The 20,025-nt window shown below is 38.5% G+C and overlaps 1 protein-coding gene across 2 annotated transcripts in view; it reads right to left on the bottom strand.

The window, feature by feature from the left end:
- Nucleotides 1-8,639: 8,639 nt before the first annotated feature.
- LOC142216413 (sodium channel protein type 2 subunit alpha) overlaps nt 8,640-20,025 on the bottom strand; it is a 161,456-nt gene continuing 150,070 nt past the window's right edge. For both annotated transcript variants that reach the window (XM_075284217.1, XM_075284215.1), the window contains 6 exons: nt 18,896-19,177; nt 17,283-17,336; nt 15,431-15,568; nt 13,698-13,802; nt 12,787-13,057; nt 8,640-11,667 (listed from right to left, as the gene is read on the bottom strand). In XM_075284217.1, the coding sequence (XP_075140318.1) occupies nt 10,472-11,667; nt 12,787-13,057; nt 13,698-13,802; nt 15,431-15,568; nt 17,283-17,336; nt 18,896-19,177 (2,046 nt within the window). In that variant the 3' untranslated portion in view covers nt 8,640-10,471. The remainder of the gene's footprint in view (nt 11,668-12,786; nt 13,058-13,697; nt 13,803-15,430; nt 15,569-17,282; nt 17,337-18,895; nt 19,178-20,025) is intronic.

The raw sequence follows: 20,025 nt of genomic DNA, 5'->3' as shown, positions 1-20,025 counted from the left end.
GACATACTGATAAGAAAAAAAAATGTACATTGTGATCCCTATATGGGGCTCACAACCTACATTAAAAAAAAAAAAAAGTTTTCTTCAAAGTACAATTGTAAATTTAACTTTATTTCAATTATGTAAATGTATACTCCTATAAAATATGCAGAGGAATTTATAATACATTTTTAAAATTTGTTTTAAAATTTTAATTTTAATTTCTACACATTAAATACTGTATTTCCTTAACTGTATATTAAAAGATTGTGATTTGTTCAATGGTTTGCTAAATGAACTATATTATATGTAAATTGTAATAAACGTGTAAGTAATTGATAGGTATTCATGAAACCCTGTGTGTGTTTTAGAGCATTACTACAATGTAGTATTATTCATCAATGATATATTCAGAAAATCTGGAAAAATATTATTCATGAATTAAAATAAAATAATTATAAATAATTCATAAATATAAATTAAATTAATTCATCCAAATACAAGGAGTGGTCTGCTGTGTATATATATGATATATATATATATATATATATATATATATATATATATATATATATATATATATAATTTTCTTGTTATTTGCCATAACATTAATATCTCAGAGAAAAATTAATTGCACATAGATTTTTTTCTGAAATTATCTGAGCTTTATATAGGGTCTATACATGGCTTCAATTTATTATTATTTTAAAAATGTTCCAATTTATCGTGGCATGTTAATCAAACCCTTGAAAGGCTATAACTTACAGCACCACCCATGGGTTGCCAAGCACAAAGACATCTTTGATAACACTTATTACATAACAATATTGTCTTGAAAAGCTAATCATCTCAAAACTTGTGTCTAGCAAAGAGGAAAGGTAAACATGGGCACCTTTTCATACACCTTTTTGCTCTTGTGATTAAGATAATCCTTTAAAGAGAAACTTTCACCATCTGGGGCACATGCGGTTTAATACACCGCTAGAAAGCCGACAGTGCTCGTTCTGTGCCCCCATTGAAGAGCTATCGGTGCTGATTCACTGTCAGAAGGGCGTTTCTGACAGTCTGTCAGGAACGCCCTTCCTCACAGCAGCATCTATAGTGCTGTACTGTGAGAGTGGGGAGGAACGCGCCCCCCCCCCCCAGTAATTGTCTATGGACCAGTACTGTCAGGCGTAGGGGAGGGGGCTTTTTTCACCACTTTCACAGTACAGCGCAATAGACGCTACTGTGAGAAAGGGCGTGATTGACTGTCAGGAACGTCACTGACAGTGAAGAACTACGGTACCGGCAGCGATAGCTTATCACCTGTGAAAGTCGATTCAGCGCACTGTCGGCTTTCTAGCAGTGTATAAAACTGCATGTGCCCCAAGTGGTGAAAGGTTCTCTTTAATAGTCCCACCATGGGGAAATTCAGCAAAAAGTAATATAGCAGCAATTTGTATAGCATATATTATCCTGTAAAATATTATATATATTTATTTATTTTTACGTCATGTACATTTTACATTTACATCTGTTTTTCTTTACTATGAGTTAAATAATAATAATAATAATAATAATAATAATAATAATAATTATGTAATTTGCAAATATGAAATCAAACATAAACATGATTTAAGAATACATAAACTTATTTACTTAACTTACATATTTTATAAAATAATGTTATCCTTATATAAAAATATATTAGCAAATCCAAAAGTTAAAAATAAAAAAGAAATCAAATAAAAATACTTTAGTAAGTCATAATATATCATCCCTTTGGCATATTAGTTTTAAATATGTCTAGATGTTTGATCAGAAGATGTTTCCATACCATAAGTAAACCCGCTCCCCTTATGTTTCTAAATTTGATTATAGGACCATTGTGACATATATTTTGAGACCCTTGCTATGACAATATACTAAATTTATACCGACATTTTATGTAAGATGTAAATGTTTAAATGTAACATCCAAGAATTGATCACTCATAGAATTCTAGATCTGTTAAACATTTAATATAGTTGAAAAAAATTATACAAATACAAAAATATGCCAATTTCATTGTGCTGGTGGAACAAACCCATTGCTAATAGACAAGACCCAATGGGTATAATTCTTGGCTATATTCTTACAATGAAGGTAATAGGTATGTACAACCCCAATTCCCAAAAAAGTTGGGCTGCTGTGTAACATGGAAAGAAAACAAAAATGTAATGATTTGGAAATATCATTTAACCATATTTTATTCTTAATAGCACATAGATCTCATATCAGTAGGTGATATTTTTCCATTTCATTGGAAAATAACGCATTTCTAGCGCATTTAGAAATTAATGGCAATAATTTATCTCAAACAAAAGGCTAAAAAAATAAGTGATACTAATGGAAAATTGTTAACTATATCATATGACTGTGTATAAAAAGAGCATATTAGAGAGGCAGAGTCTCTCGGAAGCAAAGATGGTCAGAGGTTCACCCATCTATGAATAACTGCTTCTAGAAACTATGGTACAGTTTAGGAAAAATGTTCTTCAATGTAAAATTGCAAAGACTTATCCCACAGTATATGGTACTTAATACCATCAAAAAGAATCTGGAGAAATCCATGTGCTCAAGAACTAAATCCTGTGGTCTCAACGAGAGGGTCCATATCAGCCTATGTATCTGTGACGGTATTTGGTTGCATTCATTCTTATGGCATGAACAGATTACACATCCTGAAATGTACTATCGATGTTGAACAGTATATAGAGGTTTTGTTATAACATCTGCTCCACCCTGACAATATCTCTTTCAGACCTTGCAGATTTCAGCAAGCAATGCTATATGACATACTGCATCACAACGGCATGGCTTCCCAGAAGAAGGATCCAGGTGAGACTGGCCACCTGCAGTCCAGACCTTTCACCAATTGGAAGTCCAGACCTTTCACCAATTCTATTGCAATAAAAAACATGAGGTGCATTATGAAATGAAAGATCCAGCAAAGAAGACCGAAGACTGTTAAGGAGCTAGAATCCTACATCAGCCAAGAATAGGATAACATTCCTCTCCCAAATTCTAGCAATTTGGTCTCTTCAGTTTCCAGACTTTTACAGACTGTTGTAAAAAGAAGAGGGAATGCTACACAATAGTCGACATGGTCCTGGCCTGACTTTTTGAGATGTATTGATACTATCACGTTCTAAATTAGTTAATTTTTTTCCTACTAATAATTGAAAAATATCTAACTTTCACCTTTGATCCACGTTTTATCCTGTTACTTTCACCTTCTGATAGTTTATCTATGTTTTATTGTGTAACTTTCACCTTCTGATATGTAATCTATGGTCTATTGTGTAACCTTCTGATATGTGTTTTATGTTCTATTGTGTAACTTCCCCCTCATGATATGTGATCTATGGTCTATTGTGTAACTTTCACCTTCTGATATGTGATCTATGTTCTATTATGGAACCTTCTGTTTCTGATATGTTATCTATTATCTATTGTATAACTTTCCCTTTATGATATGTGTTCTATATTGTATTGTAAAGAAAATATGGCCATATGAGATTTCCAAGTCATTACATTCTTGTGCACCAGAATTGAAATCGAATCCATTCAGGAACTAGTGAAAATTTTCTTATCTTTCTGGCATCAGTTATAGTAAATTTGTTGGGCTGAGGTCCATCCCCACCTTGATCTTTACTCTGCTCCATTCGGTTTCCTAAAAGGTTCCAAGTTGGAGAGAAAATGGCGCACTTATGGTCCATTGTTTGTGCAAATGGCCATGTGCCAAAAATACACAACTTTCCACCAGAAATCTGGCAAGCCTTTTTTTTTAAATAAATTCCCCCATTTTCTTCCAATCAAATGTAAATATTGGCTCCTTTAATTAATACACAATTCGAGCATATGAGTTGCCAACCGCTAGTTAGACATATCCAATGTCATTTTTTTTACATTGTTGTTTAATGTAATATTTTTTTCCATAAAATTACAATACTGGAACATCTTTTCTTAAAACCTTATGTTGGACCATTCCCCTGCCTACAAATTCATGAATTACCGTAATTCACGAGTAGGTGTTACCATTTCCTTTTGTCAAAGGGGCGCGTTCTCCACAGTCAGCTCTGGTTGTACAGTGTTGGAGTATGCAGAGACATAACCCCCAATTGAAAGAACATAACTTAAATCTCTAAAAAAATATGATCCATGTTGATAATCCATTTTAGGGGCAATACAAACAGTCCTTACAGTTCTTAGCTATCAGCTGTAAGCTGGAGAACTTAATAGAAAGTGTCCAAAATTTTTTGCAGTGCCCTGACAGGAGAAACAAAGTATTACATGCTAGTAATCAAATCTAATCTGCTTTATGTGAATTGCATGGACTTTCCGAGTCCTCCAGACACACTATTTTTGACCACGCTTTGATGCCACTAACTGGTGGAGGTTGGCGTACATTGGAGAATTAGAACATGGACTTGCAAATCCATTGAATCCCTTTTGGTTTTAGATTTTGTTATAATAAAAAATAAACCTCTGTATTAATATTGTATATGGTTCCCATCAAATAATTAGTTTAGAGTACATGGCTTAGTGGGTAGGACCATTGCCTTGCAGAACCTGAGTCTTGAGTTTGATGTCAACCAAGGCATCAGCTACATGGAGTTTGTATATTGTCTTCATTCTATATGCAGGTTTCCTCCTGGTGCTCTGGTCCACCCCCCACCCCCATACATATTAACATACTGGAAGGATAAATTGAATCAACAGTTGAATTTTATATGTATCTCCCAATGGTCATGTTTTTTGCAGAACTTATTGCTAACAGGTGGGGTAACACAAATTTGCTTTAAAGGGGCCACCATCTCTTTAACACTTCTTATATGATTATTTTTTATAACAGATTATAAGTAGTTTATTTTTGGAAGACTTTTTATATTTTGGGTTTTAAACCACTTCCACCACTACAAAATCTCTTCTAAACCACTTGGAGGCACAGATAATTACAAACTGCAATCTTGCTAATGAAAAATTAAACTTTTGTTCTATATGCAAATTTAGTTCAGTGCACTCAGAGCAGGGCCAAACCAGCCAGTGCACCCATTTTTATTTTTTGTGGTAACCAACCAGTACTGCCCCAAAACAGTAAGACTGACGTTTCCCAGGGATAACAATTAGCAGTAACCACAAAAGAAGATGGTGCTCCAGCGGGTGTGACCTCGTCCAGAGTGCACCATACAGCTCATTTGTATATGAAATAAAAGTTGATGTTCTCAGCAACAAGATTGCACTTAGATACCAGAAATGTAAATTCACTATATCATTATCTGACCTGCTCCATATTTTTTGGCTCTTCAATTCAGGCCGGACACTTAGTTGCAAAAACTATGGCAGCGTGTATTAGAATGGGTCTGTACTTTTATCAAAAATAGTCGTGTGCATGAGGTCTTATTCTTTAGATTTTTCAAAGTAGCTTCATTTTAGCTTTGCACACTCTTGACCTTCTCTTAATCAGCTTCATGAGGTAGTCCTCCAGGAAAGGAGTTCTTAGCGGTGCTGAACACTTTTTGACTACTTTTCCTTCACTCAGCAGTCCAACTCATCCCAAAGGGTTTAGATGGGGCGATTGTGGAGGCCATGTCAGCTGATGCAGCACTTCATCACTCACATCTTGGTCAAATAGCTCTTACTTAGCCTGAAGGTGTGTTTGGGGTCACTGTTTTGTTGAAAAACAAATGATGGTTCCACTATGCGCCATCAAGATTGGTGGGATGTGGCAGTAGAATGCTGTGGTAGTCATGCTGGATAAGTGCCCTAAAATTTGAACATATCACCAACAGTGTCACCAGCAAAGCACCCCCACATCATCACACCACCTTCTCAATCCTTCATAGTAGGAACCACACATGTAGAGATCATCCGCTCACCTTCTCTGCATTTCACAAACACATGTCAACTGGAACCAAAAATTTCTAATTTTGACCCGTCAGACCAAAAACAGACTTTCATTGGTCTAATGTCAATTCGTTGTGATTCTTGGCCCAAGCAGCTTTTTGTTTTCTTGTTCTTTCTTTGTAGCAATTTAAGCCCAAATTCCCCTGAACAGATGATGGTGACATCTAGTACCTGATGTGTGTGAGCTCTGATATGAGGTGCTAGTAATATGTGGCTTCTTAGGCTGGTGAGTCTTGGGTGGCCTGGGCCAGTCCTCATGAAAGTTAGTTAGATCATAGCACTGGATGGATTTCATGACTGCCATCGAAGAAACCTTCAAACTTTTTAACATTTCAGGACTGACTGACCTTTATGACAAAATAATGATGGACTGTTAATTCTCTTACCATAGTTGAGTGGTTCTTACCATAAAGTGGATTAGAACAGTACTTGAATAGGACATTGCAGCTGAAGGAATCCAAAGCATTATGAAGACAAGATATTCCACAAATAAATTATTGGCAAGGCATAATATTAATTGAAAACCGTTCCAGGTGACAACCTCATAAAGCTGATTGAGAGAATGTCAAAAGTGTACACAGCTGTCAGCAAAGCAAAATGGAGCTAGTCTATTTTGATACTTATTGTTTGATCTAATATGTGTTCTTTCACAGCTTTCATGTCTTCAATATGTAGAAAACTGAAAAGTAAACAAGAAAAAAAAACATAGAATAATAATGCGTGTCTAAACTTTAGCTTTTCTGTATATACTGGAGGGGTTCTCAAGACTGGATATTCATGGCCTGTCTTTAGAGTTCAAGTGAAAGGGAGCTCAGCTATAATTGTGAAGCACAACCGCTACACAATGCAGTTAGAAAAATGCTGCCAAGACTTTATCATCTTTCCAAGCAAATTTAACTATCACTACCATCTTACAGGGCAAATTGCACTGGTATGCACTATACTTCTGTTATGAGTGTCACTTTTCGGAGAAAACAACTTTGACGTTTTATGAAAATGAAGAAATTAGCGCACTGGGGGTGGGCCTTCAACTCCCTGGAGCACTAGCCCTCAGACTCCCACCATCTCTGGCCTGTGTCACCCTATACAGTGATGGTTGATCTCAGGGGTGAACCATTTGTTTCTGCCGCCTGAGGCAGATGTCAGAAAGCCGCCCCCCCCTCCCCGGAGGAGGGGGTGGGGCAGAGTGGAAGGGGGCGGGGCCGCGTGGAGAGGGCCGTGCGGAGGGGCGGGGCCAAGCGGAGCGAGCGTCTTTAGCAGGCAGGGAGAGGACCTGCGCTCTGCCTGAGCGTGAGGGGCGGCCGCTGGAGCAGCGCTGCTCCAGTGGCCTCCCCAATCCACCGCTCAGTGACGGTGACCCTAAGTCAGTCCAGGACAGCTTGTCCTGGACTGGCTTAGGTCTGCAAAAATGCCGCCCTCCCCATGGCCCTGGCATAGTGCCGCCTGAAGCGGTCGCTTCAGGTCGCCTCATGGGAGGTGTGGCGCTGGTTGATCCTCCCACTGCTATATCGTCCATGCTACTTGAGCAGTAAGAGTGGTGCTTCCAGGGCTGAAGGTCTGTCCCCACTGCACCAACATTGTTTAAAAGCAACAGACATAACAAAGGTCCCCAAATCCAGATGTGAAACTTTTTGCATCAGTCCCATGAAGACCTCCTGGCTGTACTAGCTCAATAGGGTGCAAATACTCAATAGTTAGCAAAGGGTCTGAATACTTATGACCATGTGATATTTCAGTTTTTCTTTTTTAATACATTTGCAAAAATATCTACATTTCTGTTTTTTTCCATCAAGATGGGGCCGAGTGACCATTAATGAGAAATAAAATGAACTTTTTTGATTTCGTCAAATCGCTGCAATGAAACGAAGAGCGAAAAATTTAAAGGGATCTGAATACTTTCCGTACCCACTATATATTTACATATAGATAATGTACGGACATGTTATTTAATATTATTATACTTTCAAATATTTTATGTGAATAAATAATTTAATAGTATTATAGTCCTAAATCATTTTTTCTGCATGAATTACTTAATACTATTATCATTTTGAATATATATTTTTAATAAACCTACAACCAGCTTTCCCGAAACCCCGAAAGGAAACAAGACCTCCCCCAAACAAAAGATTAATTATGTCACATAACCAAAATGTTATTAAAGTAGCCAATACATATTTATTTAATTGAAACTATTAGCTGAAATAACGAACCTTAGAAAATGCCACATAAAGTTCCAGTGAAAGATTTTTTTTTCTTTTTTCTCAAGGATTTTAAAAAATAAATAAATAATTAAATAAATAATAAATAATAATAAATAAAATTAAAAAATACGACAAATGGGCTCCCTGTGTTAAACGAATGTCGCATCTGTCCATGTACACTGTATCAGAGCAAAATATAGAATTAAGACACTTTGTATGGAATATATTTTGAACGAGTCCCATACAGTGACATGCTAAGTGGAATACAATTGCTGATTTATCTACAATGTACATTCAAGACAGTTTGTTAATATATTATCAAAAAAAAAACACTTGCATTTCTCAAAAGACTGAGTCTACATTAACATTTTAAGGTACTATCACTTTTTTTTTTTTGTAACACAGATTTGATAAGACAGTACACAACTGGTTTTGGCAACAGTGTAACACAGCTATTTTTTTTTGTCATTAACGAAGCAACAGTTTCTTTTGCATGACTTAAGGTGTCAAAAATAATTACAATCATTCAGGGAAGACGCCCATTTATTGGTTAACTCGGTTTCACCAGTGAAAAAGAATAAATGATACACCTTCTTAAGTGTCATGAAAGCATCTGTGTGAACACTTCATCAAGTGATATAACATCAGTCTGTTGTCTGTAGACAGAAATCTAACCTCTAACATCATGAAGAAACTCGTCATTGAACGTTGGTTACTGATAAACACATTGGCCGATCTTAAGATGGATCCCGAAACGTGAAATTTGTTTAATATACAGAAGGGTCGTGAAAAACTGGAGACTTGCAAATCGGTGCTGTCCGACCATCTCCGTGGATGGGCCCCCATACATGTTACACCCACTTTTTTAATATTTTTAACAAATTGAGACTATGTGGTGCTCCTCATAGGGAGGTCTGTTTGTATTTCTTCATTATTTTTGTCATACATTCCACTATGGAACACTTTCGAGAGATGTTGTGCTTCAAGTGGGAGCAGTCTGTACCTTCAGGACCTACGGGCTAGACAGACCAATCGGGCAAGCACAATAGGCGATTCTGTCCTTTGGCGAAACACACCTAATAGGTTTCTGTATTACAAAAGGCTTGGGAGTTCTCAGGCACATTATGGGTCATAGAAAAGCCTTCAACTTGCTGATATGTTTGTTTGTATGCTTCGCCTTCAATGACTTGCTATAGACTAGATTTTTTCCATTTTTAAACTTTTTTCTTTAGAATACAAAAACTTTAAATATATTATCTTCCCATCTACTCACCACACTCCCTACACTGTTATATAGCACACTGATGTGTATCTTTTAAATAAAATTCGATAAAATATCCCTCTATAAGTAATATAGTTATACTGTAAAGACATCATCTTCGATAAACTTTTTCCGCCCACTCATATCTTTGAAAGCCTTCGCTACGTCTTGAATCCCATCCGCTATAGAACAATAGTCATCTCTAGTTATGTCGTTCCATATTTTTATTTCAAAGAATTCTGAATGTGAAGATGTCATAGAACATGAACTTAGAACTTGGTCATCAGATATAGATAGGAGAACTCTGTGGTCGTTCTAACCCTACCCTCGTGTATCAAGATAACCATAGAATTGGACAACTACCATCTATTTGTTGGTTTTCCTCGGGGACGTTTCCTCTACTCTTGGTGACTTCTACTGACGGAATGGATAACCATGGACACAGTCTTCTATCCTAACTCCTATAGTGGTGTTACTATTAAGAAATAGCTTATGTGTGCCTGCTTGTTTCCTACTCGTGCCGTTGAGTTGGTGTGAATGACTCCTTCACGTGTACAGTGTGTGGTCGTCTGTATTTTTTTCTTAGACTTAGGATAATTTCCTTATAGGTTCGTAACTCTATCCCTGGCGTACTGTAAAACCCATTTACAAAAATAGTCACGTATATAAATAAATGGCCTACAAATGAAATTTTAAAAAAATGATCGGATCACTAACACAAGTTCTGTAAACATATGGCGGTATGGTAACTGAAAATGCAAACAGTGGAGACAATTGTTGTACTACGGTGTTTTATGTGAAACACACAAACGGTATGGGTTTGCATTCCCTTGACTGGTCCCGACAGGTTGAGAAGCCCCTGGTGACTCCGAGAGTAAGTGTCAACTGGTATTTAAACAGTAACCACAGTCAAGCTTGATACACCATCTCTTGACAAGAGGTCACTGTCTTATTATAGGCACTGACCTTGAGTACATATATGCAAGAACTGTCAGTTTGGCATAGATCTCCCAAAGGAGTCCTGTTGACACAGATGGGTCATCTTCACAGGTTGTAAACAATTTGTCACACAAATGAAAAAAAAAAATGTGCAGTTTTATTTTTTATTCTCCCTGGCATCTTTGCTTTTGTCCTCTTTTTCTGCTTTGTCTTTTTCGTGTTTTTCTTTCTCGGGCTTTGTTACGCTATCGTAAGATGGAGGTGATGTGGTTGAGGGGGTCATGTCTGTCTTCTCAGTGGTTGAGTTCCCATTAAGCTTATCAATCACCATGTCTTCTTTAATAGGTAAGCTATTTACTTCTTTCATTTTATCTTTTTTATACATATATGAAGCTTTTTTAATTGTTTTCCTTAATAGGTAGCTCCGGAAAGAACGTTGGATAATAACAGCAGACAGTTCCTCTTGTTTTCTCCGTAACGTCGATGTAATTGGTTCGTAAGAGACTTTCGAAGGGTTGGAGGCCATAAACCTCTCTTCCATTGGTTGCCGGAGATTATCCATTTCATCTCCCTCACCCAATACACGCTTTGTAAAGGCAAACAAGATGTCAAGGCAGTGAATTCTGTCACCGCTTACCATGGGAAGATCCATTGCAATAAGCTGTACATTGTTAGGTTTTGGTATACGAAGAGGTGGATCCAGTGCATCAGCAAAGTCAGGCAATTTACTGTACTGAATAAATTGTGTTGCATCTGGATCAAACTTTTCCCAAACTTCATAGAACATCTCAAAGTCATCCTCCCCGAGAGGTTCTGCGCTCTCTTCAGTGGCCACACTAAAGTTCTCCAAAATGACAGCAATGTACATGTTGACCACCACTAAAAACGATATGATGATATAACTTACAAAAAAGAAAATCCCAACAGAGGGGTTACCACAATCACCTTTGACAGAACTCCCAGGATGTTCTGCATTTGGATCACAGTCCGGTGCTCCACTGTTTAGAATTGGTGCCAACAGTCCGTCCCACCCGGCTGAGGTTGTGATCTGGAACAGGCAGATCATACTGTTGCCAAAAGTTTCAAAATTGAACATATCGTCAATTCCAGCTTCTTTCTTCACGTAAGCAAAATTGGACATTCCAAAGATGGCGTAAATGAACATGACTAAGAAGAGTAGGAGACCAATATTGAATAAAGCAGGAAGTGACATCATCAAAGCGAAAAGCAGAGTACGGATTCCCTTCGCTCCTTTGATAAGACGCAAAATTCTTCCAATTCTTGCAAGTCTTATGACTCGGAATAATGTTGGAGAAACAAAATAATTTTCAATCATGTCCGCAAGAAACATACCTGCAATGAAGTGACATCAACATTAGAGGCTACATTACTCTTTGCTATTTTTAGTTATAGTTTTGACATCTAAGTGTCTCTGTATCATAAATAAGTGGCTATTCATGACTTTAAGGAAGGACACATTTATACCGGGGACCCCCATATTTAGGACAGTGGGTTTGTTGACATTTAGGGGCTGAACAGAAAATCCCCCTCTTTTGTTTTTTTAAGGAAATCCTTAATAGATGATGATCTTTATATGCATAAGCCTAAAACCGCCACAAGGGGGCGTCCATGAGGTTTAGAGAAAAAATGGTTTCGCCGTCATCACAGGTAAGGATTTTGGCAGTTTCTGCCATTTCTAATTGACTTCACAAGGGGCCTGGATTATTTTTTTTTCTGATACAAAATAGTATTACAATTTATCTGAATTAGATAATTGGCTGTTGATCAAGGGATTTATTCCAATTGTAACATTTGGAGTCAGGAAGGAATTTTTCCTCCCCATCTTAAGATGCCAACTGCTTTAATGGTATTTTTTTCTTCCTCTCGATCAATACTGATGGATAATCGGTTGAAATGATGGATCGGTATTGTTTTTCAACCTTACTACAGATGTGGCCATCTTTACCTTACTTCCGATTTGGTTAAGGACTCCAAGTTCTCATGAAATCAATTCAATACAACATTGCAAGCGAAACCCTCGACAGGAAGCAATTTACAACACAACCATTAGACAGACACATATATACATCTATAGAACATTAATTTGTGATATCATTTTGTAAAACAATACTGCCTTGTGAAGCTCATACGTATATCTGGGCATGTCCAAAATGAGAGGGTAAATGAGGGCACATCTGTATGTAAGACCTGGTTCACACAGTCTGCTTGGGGAAGTTAGGCTAGCTGATGGCCGTCACTTAACGGCATGGATGGCTCATGGATGGCACATTGATGTCATCAATATGCCACCCATGCACCAAGCATGTTTCCATGGCCCCATTTATTCAATAAATAGGAGCTGCGGAAGCACACCTGCAAAACCGGACTGTCCAGGGGGCTTCATTCTAGAGATAGGTATGGGACCTCTATCTATCAGATAGTTATGGCTCTAAATAATCAAACAATTCTTACCTACAATGGACAGAATAACAACAACAAAATCAAAAATGTTCCATCCAATGGTGAAGTAATAATGGCGAAGAGAAATCAGCTTTAGGACAAATTCACCAGTGAATAGGACAATGAAGACCATGTTGATCCAGTACAAGTTGTTCTCCATCTCTTCGCTTTGTTCATCTGTTTCAATCATCATTGTTACCATGTTAAGGCAAATGAGGATCATGATGGTGATGTCAAACGCCTGCTTTGTCACAAGGTCAAACACGAAGCCTTGATATTTATTCTAGAAAAGAAATAAAAAAAAAGAGAAGTTAGAAAAAAGAAAGTATAAGAAAGGAAATAAAGTAAGGCTAGGTTCACACTAGCAGTCGAGTCTCCGTACAAGACTCCATCCCACAAATCGGCAAAGAGAAAAGTCCTGCAAGGAGGGAGTTTTCTGTTTTTTTGGTTCCCCAAGTGGACATGAAGGACAGAAACCCGAACACATCTTTTTGGGTCAAACACTTTTTTTTCCCCCATATGTAAGTGAATAGGATTACAGAAAACATATATAATCCTGTGAACATACCCTCAGGAAAGCTCTAACATCGAATATTCCGACAGTCTGCAGCAGCTGAGGTTTGTATAATGATTTTCTGCAGCAGCTGCGGTGTGTATTATGATTGTCTGCTACAGTATATAAAGCTAATATAATGTATTATTCTATTTCCAGCTTCTTGGACAGAATTACCAAACTTTGGCTGCACCTCAAGCTTCTAATGTACGAGTCTGCTTTATGTCTCAGGTCAGACTGTTTGATAGTAGTCTACGGTTTGCTCCCCTCAAATATTCAGACCATTATATTTCTCTCTTTCTGTTCTTTTCTATTATCACTGCCCCTATGAAGCAAATGGGAATGGAATATTCCTCAGCCATGATCTCACCGGTGGTCTTGGAATGGGCTTTTGTGGCTTTTTCGACCCCAACTTCTTCATTGCATTATAATATTTTTTCTGTTCTTCTGTCATGAAGATATCTTGACCTCCAAAGTAAAGAAAGGAAATAAAAACTGGTTACAACCTTATAAATATCCATTCTGATCTATAATATTACTATACATATAACATTATATAGAACATTTGATTCCTATAGGTTTCTTTTTGTTAAGTATTATTTTGTCTACTACAACTCCCAGCGTGTTTGGCACGGCCATGTCATATGTTCTCCTTGGGGCCCTGCCATTCCTAGTTATGGCATTGCATCTCCCTATGTCATTGTAGTAGTGATCAGAATAATAATTGTGCCTAAATTTATTCTGTAAGGCTACATTCACACTACTGATGGTCGAAACGACTGTGGAAAATGTCTATTTTTCAAAGCCATTTTGCACCCGCTGTAGTCGCTTTCACAGATCTTTCATACATTTGAGCATATTGAGGGATCAGGGAAAATGGACAAAAATAGGACATGTCCTTGAAAATGGACCGTCAAAAATATGGTCATGTGAACAGCCCCCTTTCGTAGACATTGAATGTAATACTGCTGTGTGACGTCTGTTAAAAAAAAAACCCAGATGTCATACAGCCATTACTCACTGTGTGACTATAGCTTTAGGCCTTTTAGGCAAAGGGACGTCGCATGGTAACATTAATTTCACTGTCAGTACATGGGGGCTGTGCACACGACCATTATTTTCACGATCCATTGTCACGTAGATCTTATTTTTGGCCATTTTCACAGATCATGTGTATGGGGGATTTGGGAAAATGGGTGCGAGATGGCTGTGAAAAATAGATGTTTTTCACAGCCGTTTTGCACCTCTTTCGTGTGAGTATAGCCTTAGGCCTTATACACACAGATGTGTCTGTCTGTGCAGACGCATGGACGGCCCTTAATCACATTGCCGAACCCATGAATTTCAATAAGTTAATTCACATGGCACTATCACTATCACTATCAATGTCTGTTTTGATGGACAAAGATAGTACGTCAGGCCTTTGATGGTCATGAAAAACGAACCATCAAAAAAACGGACTTGTGAATAGATGTATTGTGTTCAGTGTGCTCAATAGGCCCCTTGTATTCCATACAATCACACATATTGTCATCACTAGAGATGAGCGAACAGTAAAATGTTCGAGGTTTGATATTCGTTTCGAGTAGCCCCTCAATATTCGACTACTCGAATCGAATATCGAACCCTATTATAGTCTATTGGGGGAAAATGCTCGTTTCAGGGGTAGGCAACGTTCGATCAAATTATACTTACCAAGTCCACGAGTGAGGGCCGGGCTGGATCCTCCAAGAAGTCTTCTCCTTGCAGCATCCCCGGGCATGCGCAGTCGGCTCTGCCCAGGCCCGATGCCTGGCAGAGTGAATTCAGAGCCGGAAGACGCCGCGGGGAAGCTGCACGGAGAAGACTTCTAAAGGTAGGAGAAGAACCAGCGTTGATTGGCCGACTGTATAGCATTCGGCCAATCAATGCTGGTTCTGCATCGAACTTTTCCATTCGAATAGTGAGTGGTACTCGATCAAGTACGAGTATTTCAAATACCGTAGTATTCGATCGAATACCTACTCGATCGAATACTACTCGCTCATCTCTAGTCATCACCATAAAGTCGTCATTGCTCTCGGTTATCGGTATAAATCCTAAGAATCAGAATATAATACTTATCTTCTTTTTCTGTTGGTTGAAGTTGTCAATGATGACACCAATGAAAAGGTTCAGAGTGAAAAAGGAGCCGAATATGATGAAGATGACAAAGTATAAATACATATAGAGGTTGTCTTCATATTTCGGCTGTTCTTCTAACTGTAAGATAAGAAGGAGATGTATAGAATAAATTAGAATATTTCCGTATTTGTGGAGAATGTAGAAGACATCTACTGTACATTACATAGTACAAGAGGCAAATACTATCAAATCTTTAAGACACAAACATGTCTTCTCACCTGTTTTGTTACTCTAGGTTCACACGAGCATTGATCTCCGTTGTTCTGATTCAGAACAATGGAGAGGTGAACCGCTAAGATAGCAGTTACACATGGAAACCGCCAGACCCCATTGACTGTAATGGGGTCTGTTGTGTGTCCGCCATTTTGAAACTGGAACCAGTAGAGGAAAAATTTCTCCAAGATAGACAATCCAACAGAGACTGCGACACAGACGTGAACATAGCCTTACTCTATCAGTTACTGATAAGATGCACTACCACGCATATGAAAACACTACTGGAGCTGACCATTTCCCATTATGGCTTGGTTTCCATGTTCAGATTTTTTTCAGGCTTTTTTGTTGCTGTTTGGAGGCCAAAACCAGGAGCGTATCATATTCAACCCAATCCTAGTTTTGGCTTCAAAAACAGCAACAAAAAAAGTGAATAAAATCTGAAGGTTGAAATTCAATGTCAAGCCCCACACACACAAGTTGGATCCGTGGTTGAGCGTCTCAGACTGCCATCCATGTGCCGCCCGCGCCTCCATGGCCCCATTCAACTGCCCTCAGTTAGCCTGGACCACAAAATGGACAGGAATAGGACCTGGTCCTCAGTTTTCCCCAGGCTAAAAGCCAAAGGCCACACAGAGCAAATCTCAGGTAAAAAACACTGGAGAATAAAAAACAGAGATAAGAGTAAGGCCTCTTGCACACAACAGTTAAAAATGGATTTGTGACGGACATTTTTGCAGGGTCCGTTACATGTCCGTTTTGAGAACACATTGCATTCAATGCGTCCATTCATATATCTGGTTTTTAACGGCCATCAAATAACTGACCTGCATTATGTCCAGTAGAAATCAATGGATCTGTTTTTTCAAACGTTGATTGTGGGGCCCGTAATCTCCATTTTTTTCCCTAGCAGTATAGGAAATCCACACAAACACAGCAAGGACATACAAACTCCTTGTAGCTGTTGTCCTTGGCAGGATTTGAACCCAGAACTCTAGTGCTGCAAGTCTGCAGTGCTAACCACTGAGCCACCATGTTGCCCTTTCAATGGGGTCTATATTTAATGGATGTAAAACGGATTGCTGTCCCGGATTGCACACTGACTCATTAATTTCTATGGGCCCATGCAAATAATCATGATTTCCATGGATCAGCGTGCGGGCCATGAGTCCACGCCGCCAAATATAAGGCAAGCTCTGTTTGGTGTTTGCGGCACAGACTCACCCATAGAAGTCTATGGGTGACTAAAAACCACGGCTAGGCTACAACAGTTTCAGCAAAGTTTATTTGTGCAAAAACTGCAGCAAGAAAGGAGTGCGGCTTCTGTTTTCCAGCAACATGTGAATTTAGTCCCGAACATGAAAAGGATTGTGCTGTATAGAATATGGGCGGCATTAGAATTGTCATTGTTTATTTATTTTTGCTGAAAATTCACTAAAATCAGCAGAAAATGCTGTGTGAACATATCCTAAGAAGTTTCTCTGCAGAGAAAAGAATCACTAAGTTTCAAGTGAGAAAGGAACAGAACATGAAGCCGGTGACATAGTAATGGCACAAGTCATTCATAATGTATACAAACCTTCCGAGAATCCACCGCAGCGTACATAATATCCATCCAGCCTTTAAATGTTGCCTGCAAGAAGAATGCATTAAACATCATTATAATGTGGCGTCTGCACAGAAGATCTGAGAACATGTGGAGGATAAGTCACAAAATAACTTCAAAAGAAGAAACAACTTCTGTTTGCCTGTAGTAATACAGATGAGCCAAGGAAGAGACAATGTTACGCTCTAATGATACCTCAATGTTCTAGCATCTGAATCATAATATCCACGGGCACAGAACTCAAAGTGAATATTCACTTAGGAACAAGAGCTTTTGTTGCAAATCCCCTGCATGAATATGCAGATAGAAAAGACAACCCTGAACGTCTATACTAAAAGAAGACTATGAGCCAACTGCATACAAAGTTACCCGGAAAACAGTATGAACTCTACAAAGTCATTCAATGACTATAATATCAATGTTTTCAATAAACACATTAAGACTGGTGCTTTGTGGTACCTAATACTCTTATATTCTGGGGCAAGGTGCACCAGTGTTATTAAGAGGCTCTGGCTCTTAAAGGGAACCGGTTACAAGACCCAATCATGTTACTGTGGCCCTGCAGGTAAATAGGTTAGGGTTACCAGAACCAGCATATCACCCCAGTTAAATAGGTTAAAGTCATTAGAACCAGCATATCACCCCAACCGTGCAGATAGATAGGTTATTGTCACGAGAACAAGCATATCACCCCAGCCCTGCAGATAGATAGTTTACCAGAACCCAGTATATCACTCCAGATAAATAGGTTAAGGTCATTAGAACCAGCATATCACCCCAACCGTGCAGATAGATAGGTTAGTGTCACGAGAACCAGCATATCACCCCAGCCCTGCCGATAAATAAGTTAAGGTCACCAGAACCAGCAGATCACCCCAGCCCTGCAGATAGATAGGTTAGTGTCACCAGAACCAGCATATCACCCCAGCCCTGCAGATAGATAGGTTAGTGTCACCAGAACCAGCACATCACCCCAGCCATGCAGATAGATAGGTTACGGTCACCAGAGCTCAGTATATCACCTCAGGCTCACAGATACATAGGTTAGGGTCACCAGAACCAGCATATCACCCTAACCCTGCAGATAGATAAGATAGGGTCACCAAAACACAGTATGGCTGAGGCCCCATGTTGCAGAAACACAGCTTTTTTTTGTTGCAGATTTTGTTGCTGTTTTTTGAACCAAAGCCAGGAGTGAAATAAGCAGAAGGGAGAACTATAAGGACTCTCTACGTATTTCCCATTCCTTTTGTAGCCATTCTTGGCTTTGGCTCAAAAAAACGCTGCAAAATCTGCAACAACAAAAAAAGCTGTGTTTCTGCAACGTAGAGCCTTAGCCTATATCAGTTTAAGGCTAAAGCTACAGATTTTGCTGCATTTTTCAGCCAAAGCCAGGAATGGGTTGAGCAGAAGGAAGACGTATTGGTGTATCCTTTATATGTCTCATTCCTTTTGTAGCCACTACTGGGTATGGTTAAAAAAAACGCAGCATAATCTGTGATAAAAAAAATAAACATGGGATTCAGTCTATAACTGTCTAGTCTATCTTTCTGCTGTTTAAAGTGAAAAATATGGGTCGTACTTACCACTTGGAGTAAAGCAAGATACCCCGCTCCCACATTATCAAAATTGACTTTGACGTTCTTCCATCGAGCGCTTTCATTTGCTTTTATTAGCTGGAAACATTCTGTTCTATTATTAACTTCTGAATCGAGGAACATTTCACCCGTCGTAGTATTAACACAGTGATAATACTTTCCCGCAAAAAGATTCACTCCCATTATGCTGAAAATCAACCAAAATATAAGGCAGACCAGCAACACGTTCATAATGGAGGGAATCGCTCCGATCAACGCATTCACAACCACCTAGTATAATGAGTAGGAAAAAAACACGTCAATTTTTGACAACACAGATGATGTCGTCAGGTCGGTATCAGACATGGAAAAAAAAACCTAAAAGAAATCTAAACAGATGGGACACGTGGGAGAAAAAAAAAACATCACAAACCCAAAGTAAAAGGGATAGTAAAATAATATAGAAAAATAAAGACCTGATAGTGGAAAGACGGACGCACAGACATGCAGAAAACTGCAGAAAAAAAAAGAGAAAAATGTTAAAATAAACATAATAAAGGAGACAAGTCAACTGAAAAGAAACCATCAACCGTATAGATTGGAAATAATAAAGAGTGGAATGATCACAGGACGGAAAATAGGATGGAAATCAGAAAAAAAATCCAAAAATTTGAACCATAAAAAAAGACATTGGAATCGTTGTCATAAAGCAACACGGATTTCAGTGTGAAACATGCACTACTGTCCTAAACATGCTCTAATAAGCCATGGGGGGTCGGAGCCTAGGAATGGGTAACATGCATTAAATTAACATTACTACTTGTATCTCAGTAGGACATAGAATATTTTTTGGACTCTGTTCCTATATGTTATGTGCTGTCCTTTCTCGTAAGATGGCCCACTGGGTATCTTAAAGGAACACTCCATTTAACCTAATATACTTTGTTATAGCCATGTTAGGGTCTTAGCAGCAAAGACAATTCCAGAATTGAATCTATGGTATACTAAAAAGGATGTTGCATGCGCTAAAGCCTTAGGCCCCTTGCAGAGAACCGTGGCTTGGGTCAGTATGCTATATAGGTTTTTCCCAGATAGCAGACTGACCCATACATTTCTGTCGGCCCACGCACACAACTATG

This window comes from Leptodactylus fuscus, chromosome 8, assembly GCF_031893055.1.
Source record: "Leptodactylus fuscus isolate aLepFus1 chromosome 8, aLepFus1.hap2, whole genome shotgun sequence".
NCBI lineage: Eukaryota > Metazoa > Chordata > Amphibia > Anura > Leptodactylidae > Leptodactylus > Leptodactylus fuscus.
The sequence above is the reverse complement of the archived record's forward strand: the minus strand, read 5'-3'. Positions and strand labels throughout refer to the sequence as shown.